Source organism: Zalophus californianus, chromosome 14 (assembly GCF_009762305.2).
Source record: "Zalophus californianus isolate mZalCal1 chromosome 14, mZalCal1.pri.v2, whole genome shotgun sequence".
Lineage (NCBI taxonomy): Eukaryota > Metazoa > Chordata > Mammalia > Carnivora > Otariidae > Zalophus > Zalophus californianus.
This window is the reverse complement of record NC_045608.1, coordinates 9,064,991-9,084,644: the sequence shown is the minus strand read 5'-3', so window position 1 is coordinate 9,084,644 and position 19,654 is coordinate 9,064,991. Positions and strand designations below refer to the sequence as shown.

General features: G+C 47.0%; 1 protein-coding gene across 6 annotated transcripts in view; it reads right to left on the bottom strand.

Moving 5' to 3' along the window:
• Positions 1-19,654, bottom strand: part of CUX2 (cut like homeobox 2) — a 324,656-nt gene that overhangs the window by 84,781 nt on the left and 220,221 nt on the right. For 5 of the 6 annotated variants that reach the window (XM_027575570.2, XM_027575571.2, XM_027575565.2 and 2 more), the window contains 2 exons: positions 16,290-16,400; positions 12,574-12,621 (listed from right to left, as the gene is read on the bottom strand). In XM_027575570.2, coding sequence (XP_027431371.1) covers positions 12,574-12,609 — 36 coding nt within the window. In that variant the 5' untranslated portion in view covers positions 12,610-12,621; positions 16,290-16,400. The remainder of the gene's footprint in view (positions 1-12,573; positions 12,622-16,289; positions 16,401-19,654) is intronic. The other variant, XM_027575568.2, reaches the window with a different exon arrangement.

Here is a 19,654-nt window from a genome sequence, read left to right as displayed (position 1 = left end):
CATAGGTGAGGGCCTGGGGACTCAGGATACCTCTCCCTGGCTTTTAGCCCCTGCAAGTCTAACTTCCTTCTCACCTCAGGGCTTTTGCACATACTGTTCCTTTAACCTGGAATGCCATTCTGCCCTTCCTGGGGTTTTAGCCACATTCTGATGTTCCTACGCTTGCTTTAGTTCATAGGTCATTTCCTCCTGGAAGCCCTCCCTGACGTCCCAGGAGGCTCTCATAGCTCCAGGAAGCTCCCTGTCACCGCCCCTATTGCAGGTGGTAATTGTACTGTATTTACTTGCTGTGTGAGTGTCCGAATTATGTCTGTCTTGCCCAGAAGGTCACCTCTGGGAGGGAATGGACTTTGTCTTATTTGCGCCTGTGCCTAGAACAGTGCCTGGCACACAGAAGTGTTCTGCAAATATTTGCTGAGTAAACGAATGAATAAGTCGATTCAATCTCTTCCACTCCCTATACACCTGAAAGCAGGAGTCAGCAAACTTCTCCAGTAAAGGGTCAGATAATAAATATCTTTGGCTTTGCAGCCCATACGGGTTCTGTTGCAGCTATTGAACTCTGCTGTTGTGATACGAAAACAGCTATAGATGACTCATAAATGAACGAGCATGGCTGTGTTCCCATAAAACTTTATTTATACAAACAGGCTTTGGCCCAAGGGCCATCATTTGCTGACCTCTGTCCTAAAGCCTGCCCTGTTCTTACTTAGTACAAGGCTTACTTCTGGTGGTGTGCTGGGGGCTGGCCTGTAGGAGCTTGCAAAAGCTGACTGTTAAATTTTCAGGAATTTCGCAAGCTGGTTGTTAAACACAGCCATTATTAAAAATTAAATCAAATGAACCTATAATTATAGTAAATAATTTATATTAAAATAACGATACTACAAATGGATGAATCTTGAGGACATTATGCTGAATGAAATTAGCCAGCCACATAAAGCCAACAACTGTATGATTCCACTTACATGAATTACTTAGAGTAGCCAACGTGAGATTCAGAAACGAGAATGGTGGTTGCCAGGGCTGGGGAATGGGGAATTCTTGTTGAATGGGTACAGAGTTTTAGTGTGGGAAGATGAAAAAAGTTCTGGAAATGGATGGTGGTGATGGTTGCACAACAGTGTGAATGTACTTAATGTCACTGAACTGTACACTTAAAAGCAGTTAAGATGGTAAATTTTAAGGTATATGTATTTTGCCACAAAAATTTGGAAAAAAAAAGGAAATACATATTTAGTACTCATTACTTCCTAATTATTTGATTGCATCTCACTCCTCTCTGTGCTTTACGTTTACTCACATCTATTACGTCTGCATGGTGAACTGTGCTTCTCTTCCCAACCCCGTGCTGGCAGCTTGAAATTGGCCATGCTGGAAGCATTTACACTGTGGAAAGTGGCAGATGATACAAATCAGTCCCGTCTCCCCCCCGCCGCCCCCCCTAACATTGTTCAGTATTGACCAGCATGCCGCTGGTTATTTCCCTGTGTCTGTCTCCTCCACTAGATGGTGGCTTCTAGGACAGAGCTCCCCCAACATTAGAAACACCAGCAGAAGCTTTTAAAATCCTGATGCCCAAGCCTCATACCAGACCAAGAATGCCAGCCACTCTGGGGTGAGACCCAGATCTCAGTGTTTTGTTTTGTTTTTTTTTAAAGCCCTCAGGAGATTCTTCTGGGCAGCCAGGGTTGAAAGCCAGTGGGCTGGTCGAAGATTGAGCATCTCAAACTTCAACATGACTATGAATCACACCAGAGGACTTTGTTCACCTGAAGACTCTGATTCGGGAGGTCTGGGGGAGGGAGGGAGGCTGAGACTGCCTTTCTGCTGAACTCCCAGGTGATGCAGATGCTGCTGGCCCACGGACCACACTTTGAGTGGCAAAGCTTTAGAGGAAAGATGCTGCTGTCAGTTAGAGGGAAAGATTTCCTTTCTGCTTGGTGACCACGTGGCAATCTGCCTGTCTCTTCCTCCACCCCCCCCCCCCCCCACGGATAAACACAGTGGGAGTTACAAGAACCCATTTTACAGAGCAGGAGACTGAGGTTGGTGAAGTGACCTACCCAAGATCACACAGCCAAGGAGCAGTGGTGGGACTTGGACTTGGTTTTTTGAGACCCCAAATCCAGTGCCTTTGCCTTCATTAGCTGCCTGACTGAGGCCACTCTGAGTATGGGGATTAAATGGACTTGAAGCTGCATCTAGGCCTTTCCTTTCCCTGGCTGTGTGACCCTAGGTGGGTTTCTTAACCTCTCTGGGCCTCAGTCCTGACGCTTCAGGGCACAGGGACGGGTAGACTGTGATACTGGATGCTTAAGGGCCTCTTGCAGGGCTTGCCTCATGGAGGCAAAGGAAGGTTCCTTTTCCAGTACCTAAACTTGGGGATGACACTTCAGGGGCCCCACCCTGGCAACAACCTTAGGGGGTCATGCAGTCCGGCCCTCTGCCTCTCAGCTAGATCAAAAGGAAGGCAGGAGTGGGGCCATTCTGGGTGCAACTGTGTTTTGCCTTGGCAGCATTCAGCTTGTCCATCATTAGTCAGTACACTGCTGGAGGATTTCAGAATCAGAACATTGCCATAGCCATGGTCAGTGATTAGCCTCTGACACAGCTCTCAGCTTTCTTTGCACCAGTCATTGCTTTAAGCCTTTCTGGCTATAACCTCATTTGATCCTCACGCTTACCTTATAAGGTATGTATGAGTCCCATTTACAGATGAAGAAATCAAGGCACATAAAGAGAAAAATACCTTGCCCCAGGTCACACAATTAGCAAGTAGCACAGCAAGGATTTGAACCCAGACTGTCTGGCTCCAGAGCTGTTCCTAACCACTGCACATACTGCCTTTCAAATAATTTATGTGCAAGATGCAAATGTGCCATGTCCCCCGATGTACTCTGAGCTCCCCAGGGCCAGAGGCCCTGTCTCTCTTGTTCCCTGCTGTGTCCCTAGGGCCCTGAACAGGGTCTACACACAGTAGAGGCTCAAGAAATAGTTTTGGAACGAGGGAATGAGTGGGCTGGTTTAATCTCTCCCATCCCACATCCTGGCCACATGAAACTCAATCATAGCCATGATTATCAGTGGCACCAAGGGGTGTGTGTCCATCTGTCTCTCCCACTAGGCTGTGAATGCCATGAAGACAGGAATAGGATCTGGGGTGCTCACTGCCATATACCTAGAGCCTGGCCCTCACCCTGGTAAACAGCAGGTGCCAAATAAATGTCTGCTGTAGAGTGAAGGTCTCAGTGGAACTGAAAAGGGAAGCAAGGGTATGCATATGTGTTTCAGGGGAGCTGGCTGGAGAGCAATGACACTAAATAATCATGATTCTACGGTCCCGCCTCTGGGAGGTTTACACCACATCAAGCATTTTATCTGCATGGATCCCTGGGAGGATCCCTATTTTATACTTATATTTATTACCATCCCTATTTTATAGCCAGGGAAACTGAGGTTTGCCGAAAACCCTGTCAAGGACAGAGATGGGATTTGAACTCAGGTCTGTGCAACTCTCGGCTTATGTCATTTCTACTCCACCAAGGGCACCTGATGAGTAATTTGTGTTCACCTTCTCACTATCAGCCCTTGGCACAGTTCCTGGCACACAGCAGGTGCTCAACTATTTTTTGAACATGAGTGAATACTAATGCTCACCCTCATGCTGGGGCACATAGTAGGTGCTCAACAAACATCTACTGGATGGACGCATGGGTGACTGTGGGAATGGCCACACATCCCTGCCGGCATGGTGGGCTTGCTGTTGCAGAAGCTTCTGCTTTGTTCCCTGCCACCCCCCCGGCAGACACGAGTGCTAAGAGACACTTGGCTGACAGTGCCACAAGATGGATGCGCGCCCGGCGGCCTCATCTCCCCACCGACTGGCCCCGCATGGCCTTCCATAATGCAGTCCATTAAAAGGCTTGTAAATTTTCATACACGAAAGCCTACCATGGCGTCAGCATAGACTAATTGTTGTTAAATGTGCGGGAATGTTACCGCCATGCCGCTGGAGCGATCACTCTTCCCAGCTCGGCCCAGACGCCGACCCATTCCTCTGCAGGCGGAAAGCTTACAACGTTTGCACAAGGCCAAAAAGCAATTCGTGTCAAAAAGATCAATAATATAAAAATAAAGCATGAGAATTCTAGTTAAAGGGAATGTCATATAAATATGTGGTTCACGTCCATGATTCCAAGATTAAAAAAAATCAATCAATATCGTTCTTTAGATGATGTTATTTCTAATGAGAAATACCCGGAACAACTGCAAATAACTGCTTAACTGGGGGGAAAAAAGCATTAATAATTTACTTTATAAGGCATATGATACCGAATGAAAGAGGATCGCTGCTGGTTCTTAATTTGGTTGTAATGCAGCGTGACAGGTTCAATGATGCTTTGGTGGGTTCTTAATATTAAATTTGGAAAGATGTTCAGCTCATTTTAAGTTTTACCCCAAGCTGGGCAGGGTAAAGCCAAAGGGGCAAGACCCGTTATGGGAGCCAAGGAGACTTGCACCATCAAGGTTATTAACTCATCAAAGAGGAGAGGGTAGGGAGTATGTGTGCACGTGTGCAAGCCAGGGGCCGTGGGAGGGACAGAAGTCCTCATTGTATCTTGCAAGTTACACCTGTTTACTGAGCAATTACTATATGCCAAGTTCTGGGCTGGGTGTGCAGACCTGGGTTTGAATCCCAGCTCCTGTTATGCATCAGGCTACCCTGGTAGAGTCTATCTGAAAAATCTCAGCAAAGTCACATCTGAAAGGCATGCATCTGGCTGAGTGATGAGGTCCTCCCCAGCCCTAACCACCTGCAAGTGTCCAATTTTAGCCTTCAATCTAGAATCTATATCCTCAGTGCTTCCTGCACTCCCAGGCCTCTGCTCAGCCCTTCAAACTGAGGTTTGCATCTTCCATGCTCTGCCCTGTTGGTGAAGAGCTGTGTGAACTTAGGCAAGCAGCCAATCTGTCCGAGTCCCAATTTCTCACCTGTAAAAGAGGACGATACCAGCAGCACCTCTCTCACCGTGTTGCTGAGAGGTAGTGATGCATGAGAGGATTTGCTAAAGGCTCAATAAACTTCGCTGGCTGCTGAGCCTCAGTGACCTCACCTGAGAAATGGGTAAGACCAGAAACCTACTCATGGGGCTTGTGGGAAGAATAAACATGATGATGCAAGTCTCAGCTCGTCCATTTGGAATGCCGACTTATGTTCAAGGAGCGCACACGCTATGTGCCGGGCTTTGTTCCTGGGGCTTTTAAGTATTGACTCAATTAATCCTCACATCAATCCTTTGAGGTGGGTACTATTATTATCTCCATTTAAAAACAAGAAAACTGAGGCCCAGAGAGGTTAAGTGACTTGCCCAGGGTCACACAGCCAGGAAGAAGAGAGCTAGGATGCAAGTCAGTGCCAACCTGGCTCCAGAGCCCATGCGTGCCCCCAATGCTTGTCTTTCCCAGTGGGTTCAGCTGGTCAGTGAGGCCATTTCTTCCTGTCTTGCTGGCTGGTCAGGACTGCATGCATCTAATGTCATTTGTGGCCCTAACAAGCCACACTTACAAAGGATGGTCATGCCAGTGCTAAGAGTCTCTGAGAAAGGGAGCAAGGGAATTATGACATCAAAGAGAGCTGGAAGAGCAAATAATGTAAAAAGACCAAAAAAAGGGGGGGGCCTGTAATTAAATTTCAGCTCAAAGGAAAGGGCAAGAGTCCTGCAGGTACATGCAGAACAAGAGGGGAGCATAGGCACCAAATTACAACATGGCATGCAGGGCTGACTGGGGGATTGTGGCCTGGGCAGGCAGAGACATGTCTGTCTCAGGTGATCTGAGCTGTGAAGAACCCCTCCATGCCCTTCTCAGGCAGCTCAGCTGCAGGAACACGGATTGACCTCCTCGGAATCTTGTTCCTGGGTTAGGACTTCCTTCCCTGCCCATGACTGCCTGGGAGGGAAAAAGGATACTCAGTGTTTGGGGCTGGAACAGATGGTGCAGAAGTCAATGATGACTTCAGGCTGTGGGCACTGGATGGAGGTGGTGAGCAGGGGCTCAGGTAGAGGGTGCAAGGCGATAGTCTCCTCCTCTCATCATCTCTGAGAGGCCAAGCGCACCCTACCCCATGCCATCTGATTAGCCACTGGAGGGATCCTACTGAAACCTGAGTCTGACCTGGTCTGCTCTAAAGTCTCCTATAGCTCCCACCTAATTCTGAGTCACAGCCAAAGCCCTGGAAGTAGCCCCAAGGCCTGAATGATCGGCGCCTGTAAAGATGACTTATGCTAAGTGTCACGCTGGGTAAGTGTAACGGCTGTGCTGTGAAAGGTGGCGGGTATGGGGAAGTTGGTTAGGGAGGGCTTCCTCATTCCCTGAGGATCTGACACGTGAAAGGAGTGAATCAGGCAAAGAGAACAGCAAATTCTCTGCAGGACTCTGAGGCAGGACCAAGTTAGGCTGTCTGCTGGCTGAGGGGAGACACAGGCAGGGGCCAGAATGCGGCGGGGCCCGCTGGCCTGGGGTTTCTGCCCTAAGGACTTTCATCATCCCTCACCACCCTCCTCGACCTGAATCCATGCACCCTCACTTCCCTCCCACCACAGGCACAGAACTGGGCACTGGATGGGTGCTGGCCACCTCCTCTGTGAGCCCTGGTTTCTTCACATGTGAAAGGGGGTAATCACAGAACCTCTCCCTGATAGAGATATTATGGGAAATACATGACATAACCATTAGAAAGTGTGCAGCATATAGCAGACGTGCAAGAAAAGTCACTTTGGGAGACTTCTCTAACAAAGGCAAGGCCCACTTTTAGTGCCAAGGCTGGCTGCTTACTAACTGATGACAGTGGGCAATGAGGTTTTAGTGTCACCCAGATCAGGAGGTGGCACTGTGGGCATCATGGCCCAGGTCTGATCAACCACAATATCCTTGCAGGAGATGTGGGCAAAAGAAGGAATTTCCAGCTGTCTGCCCATCTGAAAGTGAGAGGGACTGGACTCAGGGTAGACAGTGCTGGGCACCTCTGGCCGGGTGAGTCCTGCAGGGAAGGTTCTGGAAGGCTTCCAACTATGGCAGGTCATAATATCTTACATCTCTGACCATTGTGGCACCGCTAAACCCATGTGAATCAGGGGGGACAAGTGTCTCCATCCCACTTTACAGACGGCCCAGTAGAGGATATCTGACTGGATTAGAGTCAGATATATCTATTTGTCAGTTGATTGATTTAATCATCAACTCACCCAACAAACATCCACTGAGGCGGAGCTCTCAAGTTGGAGGGCACGTGCTCTGCTTTGCCACCTAGAAGGCCCACAGGGGAGGCAGGGAGACTCCATCTTTTGCTTTCTTGCAAATCTCTATTTCAACACTACCTCTCTGCTTCTCCATAAACAGACCTTCTACTCGGTCTGCTCTAGACTCCCTTTAGTCGTTGGGGTTTGTCTCAAAGTTACACCTCAATCCCATCAGAAGAAACGCGAAGGAGAAGAGACAAAATCTTCCAAACTGTTGACACTCCCCACCTGGGCATCTGCAGGGCAACACCAGGCACTTTGCTCCAGGAGCACCCGGCACTCTCCTCTGGAATTGGGGTGGGGGGGATGCACTGTCCAGAGATGGACGCCTAAGAACTTGGTGCTGGGGGGAAATGTTTCGAGAAGGCTGAAATCTGCTCAAAGGCTGAGGGAGGGGAGCCGGGGGTGGAGAATAAAATGGAGAAAGTGGAAGAGAGGAGGGGAGAGGCAGAAGAGAGCTGAGAATCAGGGGAAAGAGGGGAAAGAATTGGCACTCTGCAAATCTGGCTATTCTGGTGATCTATTTCTGTGTAACCAGCTGCCCCAAAATGGAGTGGCCCAAAACGATTACTTATTATCTCTCATGCTTTTGTGCGTTGATGGGGCACAGCTGGGCAGTTCTCCTGTCCTCTCTCAGGTGGTCACAGCCAGGTAGGAGCTACAGCTGCCGTCGCCTGATGGCTCGACTGGGCTGGATGGGCAACACGGTTCCTGGACTCGTGCTGGGGCCTTGGTGCTCCCAGCCCGTCTCCTCCGTGTGGAGTCTCATCCCCCAGGGCCTGTTCATACAGGTTGGGCTGGAAGAGGCAGGAGGCAGAACTGCCAGTCCACTGAAGGCCTCCACCTAGTACTGACAGATGGTCACTTCCACCACATTCTATTGGTTGAAGTGGACACAGGCCCAGATTCAAAGAATGGAAACACAAGTTCCATTTCTTGATGGGGGAATGCCAGACACAATGCAGTTATGCAGGAGATGGGAGGTATTGTGTGAAGCTCGGCAAGGAAGAAGCTCTGGGAGGAAATCAAGAGGCCTCCCATGAGCTCTTGACATGACGGGACATTATTTTGATCACAGGGACTGAACCTCTAGTGACATTCCTTAAGGGCAGCGATGGTTTCTCACCATCTTTGGACCTTCCACAGCTTTCACCTGGAGCCTGGCACATAGTAGGTGCTCCATAAGTATTTGTTAAGTGGACCTGTGAGGTGCCCAGTAGAAAGGCGGCCCTTCTGGGGCTGACACAAATACCTACCCACCCCCACATCAAGAGGCATCTATTTGACTGCCCGGTCGTGACCTTCACTGTGTCCAGCATCTAGAACACCACCCAGTATGCAGTAGGGCTTCTGTAAAGTTTTGTTGAGTGAATAAATGACTGCAGGGATTCGATAGATGATGAATACGTCTCTTATAAGTGGCACCTGGGTCTCTTCTCTAAGCTCCTAGAGGGTGGTCATGCTGCCCAAACTCCCTTGGACCCTGAGAGGACAGAGAGAGAATATCTTTGCCCCATGCCACCAAACACACCCACCATGATGAGGATAAACGACTCAGCAGTCACTTGACAGAGGATCTCACTGAAGCTCATGCAATCCTCTGAGCTGTCACGAGGAAACAGTGGCTCAGAGACATGAAGTCACCTGCCAAAGTCACATAAGCTTGTCAGTGTTCGGGTGGGACTCAGACCCTGGGTGGTCAGAGGAGGCATCAGCCCCCTTGGTTCCCAAACTGCAGTATTTCCATCAGGCCCAGGTTCATGTGTCTGTTCTGACTCAGGCAAGGGGTTTTCTATCATGCAGGCCACATCCCCTTCCTGGTGGAAGAAGAGGGAAGCAGAGAGAAAAAAAAATCTTGCAGTGGCCCTGCCGTCTTCATGGCTGGGCCAGTACACACACTCCTTAGAAAAGTTTCACCTCTGGTTTAGCATAACAAAACTTTTAATTTAGATGTTTTCATCTATCTCTCCAAGTAAAAATAAGTTTAAAATAATGACTGTAATAAATGAAGGTAATTAATTGTAGTTTGTTCCTTTACTGTCTAGTCAGCTTAATTTTACCTTTTCAACTAATAATGAGAAAATAATTTTTGTGCTCGGAGGGTTAATGATATGTAACTGCGAGAGCTGCTAATTGCATGTTGCAATCCATCCATCAACAACCCCATCTGTGCGACTTGATTATGTTTGCTAAATTATTGCTTTGAATTATCTTTCATAAAGCAACTTTTGTAATTAGCGGGGCTTTCGTTTTGCTCTTTTCTCTGCGCGCAAGGATATTCAAACTTTGGCCATTTCAAGCTGTCTCCATTAAGCCACCTTCTCTGGCTGTCTTTGTTTCCCTGAGCAGGGGGAATCAAGACTGTCCTTTAAGCAATCAAGGCGGAGAGAAAAACCTTCCTCGATTCACAGCAGGGTAAATTCACTTCCTCTCCGCACCCCTCCCACTAGCATGTGTGTGCCCGCGCACGCGCGCGCACACACACACACACACACACACACACACACACACGAAAAAGAAAAAAAAGGCCCACACATACACAGAATGAAAAGATAAAAAGGATACCCAGACTCTTTATATACCAGGGCTGGTGGAGTGAAATTAAGGAATGAACTTGAACATGTTATATTTCAACAAGAGGCCCACACTGGGGAAGAAGGAATGACGGGTACGATATTCAGCCCTGGCGTTTTATGGGCTACTTTATGTGACTTGAGACGGTGTTTGCCTCAGGGAATATTCCTGGGAGGTGATTAATGCCCACTTGGGAATCCTCAGCTCTGAGCCTGGAGCCTGGTGGATCACGAGAGGGAAGTGGCATAAAGGATGAACCCTCATTAAAAAAATTAAAATGAAAATCAAATTTGGATTATAAACGGCCTGTGCGTGAGCAGTTTGTTCTGGACGAAGAAGATGCTTTTTATTAACACCTTTCTTTGGCGGCGTTTCTCCCCAGAGGCGCAGGGAGGGACATGGCGGCCGCGATGGATTAGTCAATAGATCATGAGGAAAGCAGGGGTTTCAGGAATAAAACTCCAGACAAATGTAGTCTTTTTGGTACATTAAAGGGACGATGGAAAGCCCTCTTAAGGAAATTAGCGAAGTTCTTCAGAGATCCTCAGCTATTAAAACAGTGTGAATTCAACATGCCGCAAAAATTTGGAAATGAGAATTCAGCTTTGTTTTCCCTTTTGGACCCACTAAAACTTTCTCTCCCTCAGTGAGTTACTGAGTACCAACTGTGGGCCAGACACTGGGTCAACTGCCTCCACCTTTAGTTCTTTGAATCCTTACTGTTAACTTCATTTGCCAGAGGAGGAAAGCTGCAGCTGAGACAGGTTAAGGAACCTCTCCCCAGCCACACAGCTAGGTAAACAGCAGGGCGGAAATTCAGGCCGGGCCTGGCTCAGTCTGATTTGCACAGGCTTTCTGCCATGCTGCACTGGGGTATCCTCTGGGTCATCACCCAAACGTAATGTTGAACTCTTTCTCCTATTGAAAAGATGATGTAAGTCACACCTGTTTCCTTCAGGGATAGAAAGCCCTCTTCTTTTGGAGAAAAGTTCTGAATATCTACTTAGGAAAGAGGTAGATTCCAGCCCAAGCATAGCAGAGGCCCTGGAGGTGACTAATAACAGGAATAATAAAATAACCAGGACTACCTATATAAAGCAATGTTCTAAGCACTCCATGGGTATTAACCTTGTTCTTCCTCAGTCATGACCCTATGAAGGAGGTATAATTATTACCTGGTTTTAGAGACAAGGAGACAAAGGCACAGAGGGGTTAAGGAACTTGCCTAAGGTCAAACAGTGAGGAACTGGCAGAGGCAGCGTTCAAACCCAGGCTGGCTCCGGAGTCTGCTCTTTATTGCCCGGCAGCTCTCTGTGCACCAGGCATTACATTGCACTGCTTCCCTGCATTACTTCTCAGTCCTTAAAGCAACATAAAAAGATTGAGAGTGTCTTTATTCCCATGAACAGATGGGAAACTGAGGCTCTGAGTGGCTTAGAGAAGCTCTGTCCATACCAGCCCAAGCAAGGGAACAGCTGAAAAAGTGATGCTCAGTGCCTGTCTGTGGGCTGGGCAGAAGGATCAGCTGCCTGAGAGGGCTTGTGTACTGAGAACCCCTCATGGGACCAGGGCCTGGCAGATGGGAACCTCTTTTTTAAAAACACAAAGCCACGACAACAAATTCCCAACATCATTGGTCTTTCTGGTTTGTTCCCCCCACCCCCCACCTTTCCCCGCCACCGTCCCCTTTCAGCTCAGGCACCTCACAACCAAATGAATCAATACCGGATGGCCCTATAAATAAATAAGCATATCAGTCAACTCAGTAATAAAATGAAGGGATGAAAAATATGGAAATCAGCGACATTTGTGTAAATCCAGTTATTGTTTACTTTAATATTGCCTTATGCGCTTATGCGGTTCCAAAGAGACAGATTTAAAGTAATGTGGTGCTTGGCGGATGACAGACTTAAAATGCGTCTCCACCAGAGAGCTCGGAGAAGGGCCAATCCTTCCAAGGTCCTTCCTGAATCCAGGGGAGACTGAGAAGAGGCCCCCTGAAGACGGAACATTTGACAAATGGCTTCCCCTTCCACTATCCCTGCCTCAGTGTAACTTCTCTTCTCGCCTCCTCCTTTGCCAGCAGGACAAGTGGACATTCTCAGAATCCCGGTTACAGAGTCAAGCCAAGAGGAGAAATGCGGGAGGTTCAGCCCCATGACAGGGCTCCAGGAAGGCAAGAGAAACAACTGGCTAAAGACAGCTCAGCTGCTGCCGAAGGAAATAGGGTTGTCAGGAGAGAATGTCAACAGTGTTGGTTTTATACTCAGATGGTGGGTCAGTAGAGAGGATTTCAGGGTGGGCCGGTAACTGTTTGGACTGAATCTGTAAGACTGCCTTAGAGAATCAAAGCTGAACAGAATGCCAGGGCACAGAAAAGGCCACTGAGTTCAAACCTCTTCATTTTAAAAATGGGAAACGAAGCTTGGAAGGGGAGGTGGTTTGTTCAAGGTCACAGATATTGTATATAGCAGAGCTGATGTAAGGCTGGACAAAGTGAGGGAGAGGGAGAGAGAGAACCCATTCTCATCATGTCACCACTGACTGATCTGGAAAGAATGGGGTGGAGTTTGTAATAGGGACGGGCAGGTATTCTCCCAAGCTTCCAGAGGCTGCTGGCTTCCTCAGGCAACTCCAGGTGGGATAGAGAGGGAAGCAGGGAATGTTTTTGTGACATGCCATAGGCCTTGGGTCTTACCTCAGCTTGGAAGCTTTTTAATACAGGAGCCACCATCTCTCTGATTTCCTGAAAAAGAGATCAGCGAAGAGTTCACCACAGTGCCAGGTGGGATACCCCCGTGGCCCCTGCTTGCAGTGCACTGTTGTCCCCCGGGCCAGCATTTCCCAAATGTGTCCCATGGGATGTGCACTCCATGGGATTTCATTGGGGTTTCTCATATATACGCCTACACACAGACACATGCACATGTACACACACATAGGGTGCCAAGCCAAATCAGCCTAGGAAATAAAGTCCAACATCAAGTTTCTTCCCTGTGGGACTTTTTGGAGCCTTTAGTATAATGCACATTGGGAATTTCTGGAAGAGGGAGGAAGGAAGCAACGTTTCCCAAATAGATCTGATCATGGAATGTTTTTTAGGCAAAGGGCTCATGGGACTTGTGGCGCATCATGCGACCGACTCTTGCTGAAGAGGTGGGCTCAACTCTCCACACCCAGCACAATGTCATCAAAGTCCCTTCATAAAAACCTTCTGTCCTTTAAGCATTTGCTCAGGGCTGTCTCCTTCAGGTGGCCATCTCTGTCTGCTTCCCCACGCAACTTCCCTTCTCTGGCAAACACCCCATTCTGCATTTTAGCAACATCACTTCTATACTTGTCTCTCCTTCCTCTCCAGAATGTGCAGTTTCTGGCACCCCCTTGGTGCCCAGCTCAGAGGAGGGGCTCTGTAAATGTTTGATGAACTCTATGGTAGTGGGCTGTCTTCAGAAACCAGCCTCCTATTTCTGGACCCTAATTTCCTGCCTTTCACAAGTGACCTTGAAGTTCTCAGCCCCAAGGGCTCCCCGGGTTGGCTCCTGTGAGTTCTCCCTAGCACGCAAGAGGGAAGACTTTTAGAACCTAGTGTCACCAAGATTCCAACCCTAAATGCTTCAGTTTTCTCTCAGACCCACTGGTGACTCCATGACTGCTGTCAGTCAGGTCCCACAAGAAACCCCTGCGGAAGGAGGAGCTGAGAGGGGCTCGAGAGTGTGGGGAGAGAGGGGACAGTAGAGAGAAGCAGGAAAGGAAGACGTGGGCACAAGAATACATATGTTCAGGTAAAGAATAAATCCCTTAATTATGAAATAAGGTTGTGCTTCTGTCCCTGAAAATGATCCCTCTTCTGGGTCCTGGGTACACCTCCTCACTGATTGGTGTCCTCCAGGGCTCCTTGGAACCGGTGATATACCAACGGTATGTTTGGGATCTTCAGGAGGGACATAGGGAGTGCGTGCGAATCTAGTGGATCTGATCACAAGGAACTACGGGTGCACAGGCTGAGCCACGGAAAAGGAAATGCATGAAAACCCAGGTCCTAGGTTGTGAACTCAAATGCTTACAGAGGCTGGGGCGGGGGGAGTGGGCACGAGGGAGGCGGGCTGAGAGGCAAATATCCAGAAAACCTGAGCCCCATGTAATGGAGGTAGCAGCTGCTCGGCTCCAGCTGGTGACTGCCATGTGGGCATGTAGCCCCTGTCTGACCAGATCCACCAAAGAGTCTCAAAAGATACTGGAAATCTGGGGTTTTGGGTGAAATCTTCTGAGATGCTAGATGTTGGTAACTTACTGTAAAACTTGAATGACTTTACAGACCAAATACAACGTATCAACAGGTTAAACCTCTGGTCCAAGTTCAGGAAACGTTAGTGATGGAAGGGGCCTCAGAAATCACCTCTCCAGTCCCCTGATTTTCCAGAAGGGGAGACCAAGGTCCTGAGAGGGGCTGGCTTGCTCAAGTCCGGCAATGAGTGAGTGGCTCAGCTCGAATTTGAATGCAGGTCAACAGACAACCCAAATAAGCTCGCTGCACAATACCACACTCAAGGGGATTCAAATCTGAGGGCCAAGGACGGGGGGTTGGTGGGACTTTGGACCAATGCTGACCATTTCTAGAAGCCCCCTGTCCTGTATGTTTCACCTCTGGGGGTGAAGTTGAGCATAGGCACCAGCGGGAGGTGAGCTGGGCACCAACCAGATGATGTTCTTAAATAAAGCCTTGGCATGACTCTCCCAATCAGGAGACACTAGTTCCAAAAATGAGAATTTTCAGAGGCGCGACTATAATAGGAATGGAAACTTATTCCTCCTAATTACATAATTGCATAATTATGCAGTATTAAAATTATGTAAGCTGAACTCGGAGGCTTAAAACCTGGCCTGGATTTTCCTCATCACCTGTGGGCTCCCATGTGGCCTGGGAGAGGAGGATGAGATGGAGGGTCTGTGGCTGACCAAAGAGAAGGCATGTAGGGCTGGGAAGATCTAGGGCTGCTTCATCTCTGCTTCCTACAGAATGGAGAGTCAGAGGCAAAGCTTCTGGCACCCTCTTTCTCGGCAGAAAATCAGTTTAAATATCAAGCTGTTCTCTGTTCTAAGAAGGAAGCAAAGGACGCTCAGCATCACCTATGCCTTCTTAGCTCCGGGGTCAAGCCCAGGACTTGACTTGGCCTTTTTGAAGCTGCGACATGGGAGACACTTGGATCTGAGATTTTCACTCCTTCTCCAAGCGTACCCTCCCTCAGCTCTCAAACCTAAGATTCCTTCCATACTTGCTCCATGGGCAAGTTCTAGCTATAGTCCACTTCCCTCTCCTGCCTTGAAGAACCGAAGATACTTATCACTTGTGAGGAGGATTTCACAGCTAGAAGACTCAACCCCTCTTTACTCATGTAGCCCAATTCCTGGGTAGGCCTGACTCTTCTCTGTCTTTCCATGGCCTCCTCCTCCATCAGCAAGATGGTAACCGGACCCCTGGATGATTCTAACAGGCAGAGTGGGATCAACATCTCCAGGTCCGATACTTCCAGAATGCCAGATGCTGCCCCACCCTCCTCCAAGATCCAGGCCACCTGAGTAGGTTAGGACAGAGAGGTCTACTGTTAACCTCTGCTGACCACAGAGAACCAGAGTTGGCTGTGGGGGCAGTCAGGGTCTCTCTTTCCCAGTGGCTCTGATGTGTCACATCCTTGGTAACATTATATGGAATCAGAAGGTTTTTTTTTTCCTATTTGTGTTTATTCCATCTTTTTTTTTTTTTTTTAATCTGAGCAGCAACAGGGGGCCTGATAGAGAAAGTAAAGGAATTAACACATTCACCCCTGTAAAGAACAAAAACATGTCCATTCTAGTCTCTTCCCCTGGGGGGTTGAGGGGGTGGCAGGATGGGACTGGTCATTATCTGGACCACCCTCATGGCAGCTGGGAAAGACAGAGCTGGTGGCTGGAGCTGCAAGGCAAGAGGCGAAGGGGAAGAACGAGGCCTGTTTATGGCAGTGGGAGGCAGTTTCAGAGGAGACTGAGGGAAGGCCCAGAGGGCAGAGGAGCCTATATCTGTCCTCTCCCAGACACCAGTGGAAAAGCAAAATAAAATCAAGAACCCTAGACAAACTGTCTTTGCTGTCAAGGCCAAGTGTTTGACTAAAGATGAATATGGGGGGGAAATGGATGTTTTAGGGAGCCCTCGGAAACAATGACTTCAATGGAGAAGTGTCCTGCCCTCACTTTAGATAGCACCGCTGAGCGCCGCTATACCAAGAAACCCCCAAAGTTTGGGGGCTCTAATTTCTCTTTGTGGCTAATTAGCTTCTTTTCTTGTTAGTCACTTATGTCTACAGTTTCCAAAATATAGTTTGAATGGAGAAAAATCTGCATTCCTACTGAGTTAATTCTATAACAGCAAATATACTGTACCTCAGGTACATTTTTCTTAAATTCCCGGCGGAGTTCAATTAAATGTTTATGAGAATGTTCACTCTCCTCCTGCCGTGCAGACAGCTCGGAAGCGACGGAATTAAGCTCCTTCTGAAACAATAAAAAATAAAAAAAAAAGAGAGAGAGAGAGAGAGAGAGAAAAGAAAAAGATTTTTTCCTCTCCTTTTCCTTTTTAATCATTGTACAAAACAGCATTCTGAACAAGTTTTCTTAACTTACAAAGCTGAGAGAAGACAGGATATTGACTCCTGGCACAAATGAATAATTTACAAAACGGGATGCAACTGAAAAAAATCCAGGACAGCTTTTTTTGCTCATCGGAAGATCAATAATCTCCCATAAAGTTGGGTGGAGTTTTTTTTTTTTTAATCTCTCCCCCACCCCCCTGCCCCACCTCTTAAATTTCCAAAGGAGTGATGGCATAAGCTTGTCAGTAACTGTAGAAAACATCTCCAAACCGTGTCAAAATAGTAAAGTGCGGCATATTGTATGGGCATATTATAGTGTAAGAAAGTGCTGTCGACAGCTTTCATATATCAGAGGTGGGAACTGTTCCAATTATGACTTACTTACACTTAAGGGTTCATAAATACGCCTTTTAAGATATAGATGGCTTTTTAATTTCAGTAGATTTTGGAAAAATGAAGGTGCCAATAAGAAGCAAGCTGACCTTTTGTGTATCCTGCAGTAAATCATTTAAGGTTCACTTCAAGTGTAAGAAATATTTCACTGAAGACTCCTGGATTCAGAAGAAATGGTTTGGAAGCTACCTTGCTTGCTTATGTGCAATGAAAGCGCCAGACCAGGTTTTTACAGGACATACCATTGAGGGGAAAAAAAAGAGAGTGAGGGATGGAAGGGGGGGGTCCCTCCAGCTTACACACATCACAGACAGGGTCTGCTGGTCGTACATGTATATTTGATCACCCCTCTCTCAGTTTCTTCGCTTTAATGGTGGCAGTCTCACAAGGGGAGTACAATTCACCATGAGTTGTCATGGGTTTCATTTGCATAATTCAAGAAATGCTCTGTTTATGTGGTCTGCTGCTTTCTTGCACCATCCTGAGATGGGCTTTTTTTTCTGGACCATAACTCGAGGAGCATTTCTGTATATATCACCCGATTATATCTGCAGCAATCAAGCCCCATAATTTCCTAAATCCGGTGATGCAATAAATTTCTGCAATCAGATTTATTAAAAACACACACGCAGATGCAAGAGTGTATTTCTAGGGTGAACTCTTTAATCTAACATATGTATGATGAGGCCCGGCACCGTGTTCAAAGACCCCATTTGTCATCGCTAATACGCATTCATCTTGCACACACAATGAAACACTTTTACCATTAGATAATGAAATAAAAGTACTATTAACCCGCTGCAAATCCTTTTCCCTGTAAGAGACGAAATGCATGGTAATTGTCTTATATCATGTCTGAGTCGGTAAATCTGCCCTATAGCAGTTCACCATAGCACCATAAACCTCATTCCCATCAGAGGCTGGAGAGCCTACTCCAAGCTCAGCATAAGTGTCTCTGCCTATGGTGCCTTAGGAAGAAACTGGCGAGGGAATTCCTATTTCTGGAGAAAGGTCTAACCTCTTTGGAGAACCGCAGGACTAGGAGAGAGAAGGTCAAGGCATAAAAGTAGCAATTAAAATAGAGGGGCAAGGGAATCAGAAATGTGGTGCTCTCCAAGGTGCTGACGTCAATTCTGTGCCACAGCACTAAATAAACCAACCTGAGGGTGCAGGTGTTTCCAGAACAAATGCTCCATGGAATTTTAAGCCAGGTGAAGAAGAAGGCATCATTAGAGAGGAGAGACAGAAACAGTTTTTGACAGTCCACCAAAGTGACAGAAGAAGAAAGGGAGACTTTTGATTTATCATCATTAAAAAATAATCATAGTTTCCAATAAAGAAACTACAATCGACCACAACCAAAGTACTGAGTGACTAGGGAGAGGTCTGCAGCAAAAGGACTGATCAAAGGTAGATAAAAATCAACCAGGTGGTGCAGCCAGCTGGACAGAACCTCACTTGGCAGGAGAGAAGGAACTGGAGTGTCAATGGTCAATGTGAGTTTTGATAAAATGCTCACAGTTTTCCTTAGTTTTTCTCATCTGTCTTGGAGACAAAGATGTGATTTTTACATTGCTGCAGAACAAGCAGAACTGGGACTTGGGTTGACGTCACTTGGTTTTGGATTATCATGTATCTGACATTATGTTCTAATCTCTGGGACACTGTCGCCCCCCACACCACAGCAACCAATATACCTGGCTGGTGTTGGACTTAGACTCCTCAGGTAAAACATCAAACCCAGGCCCTGAGAGGAAATTTCACAGCAGGATAAGTCCAATGACTTGATGTGTTGTAACAGACAATTATGCTCTGTGACTACACTGGGTCCCTTCACCAGAACCTCCCAGGCTGCTGGTGGGTATAAATCTGTCTGCTGCAGACACAGTGGAAGCAACACCAGGCCAGGGAATGTCAGCAGACCCCCAGCCCCAAGCCTACTGTAAGCCCAGCTCATGATATCTTTCCCATTGAGCCGCAGAAGAGCAAACAATGTCCATGTTCGTCTCAACTTCGCCTACTTCTAATGCTCATCCTTCAGCCCTGAATTCTTGCCACATTTCTATGGTCAGCTCACTAACAACAACATCATCAATAACAATAATAGTAAATAATAATAATAATTACCATTCCTTGGATGCTTAGACGTATCGGGCATCATGCTAAGCTCCTTACATACCTCATCTCATGTAACAAAAACATTAATGTGTCTGTTAGGTGATTCACGAAGGAACTAAGAAATAAATTACAGTCAATTCTAATAATTCAGGTGTGGATTATCCCCTTGGTGGATAGTAAAGGCAAAATTGTAATGCCCGGCTCTTCGTAGGACTTCTGCTTCACTTTCCCACTAGCTGGGGGATGTTCAGGGAGCTTGTTTTAAATGCTATAATTGTATAAACCATCAAGCACAATACCAAGTGTTCAGTAAATGTTGGCTGATATTATTCTGTTATTTAGATAAACTGAGAGCTCGGAAAACATCTCAGGTCTCATCATTAGATCAGTGATTCTAAGAGTTCTGGATTTCACAGGTCAATAAAAATATCACAAGAAAGAAAGAAAAAAGAAAGAAAGAAAGAAAGAAAAAGAAAGAAAGAAAGAAAGAAAGAGAAAGAAAGAAAGAAAGAAAGAGAAAGAAAGAAAGAAAGAAAGAAAGAAAAGAAAGAAAGAAAGAAAGAAAAAGAAAAAGAAAAAGGAAGACCAACAGTATGGCCAAGTTTTACTGCATCAAAGAAAAATATTAAAAACTACTCCCTCTCA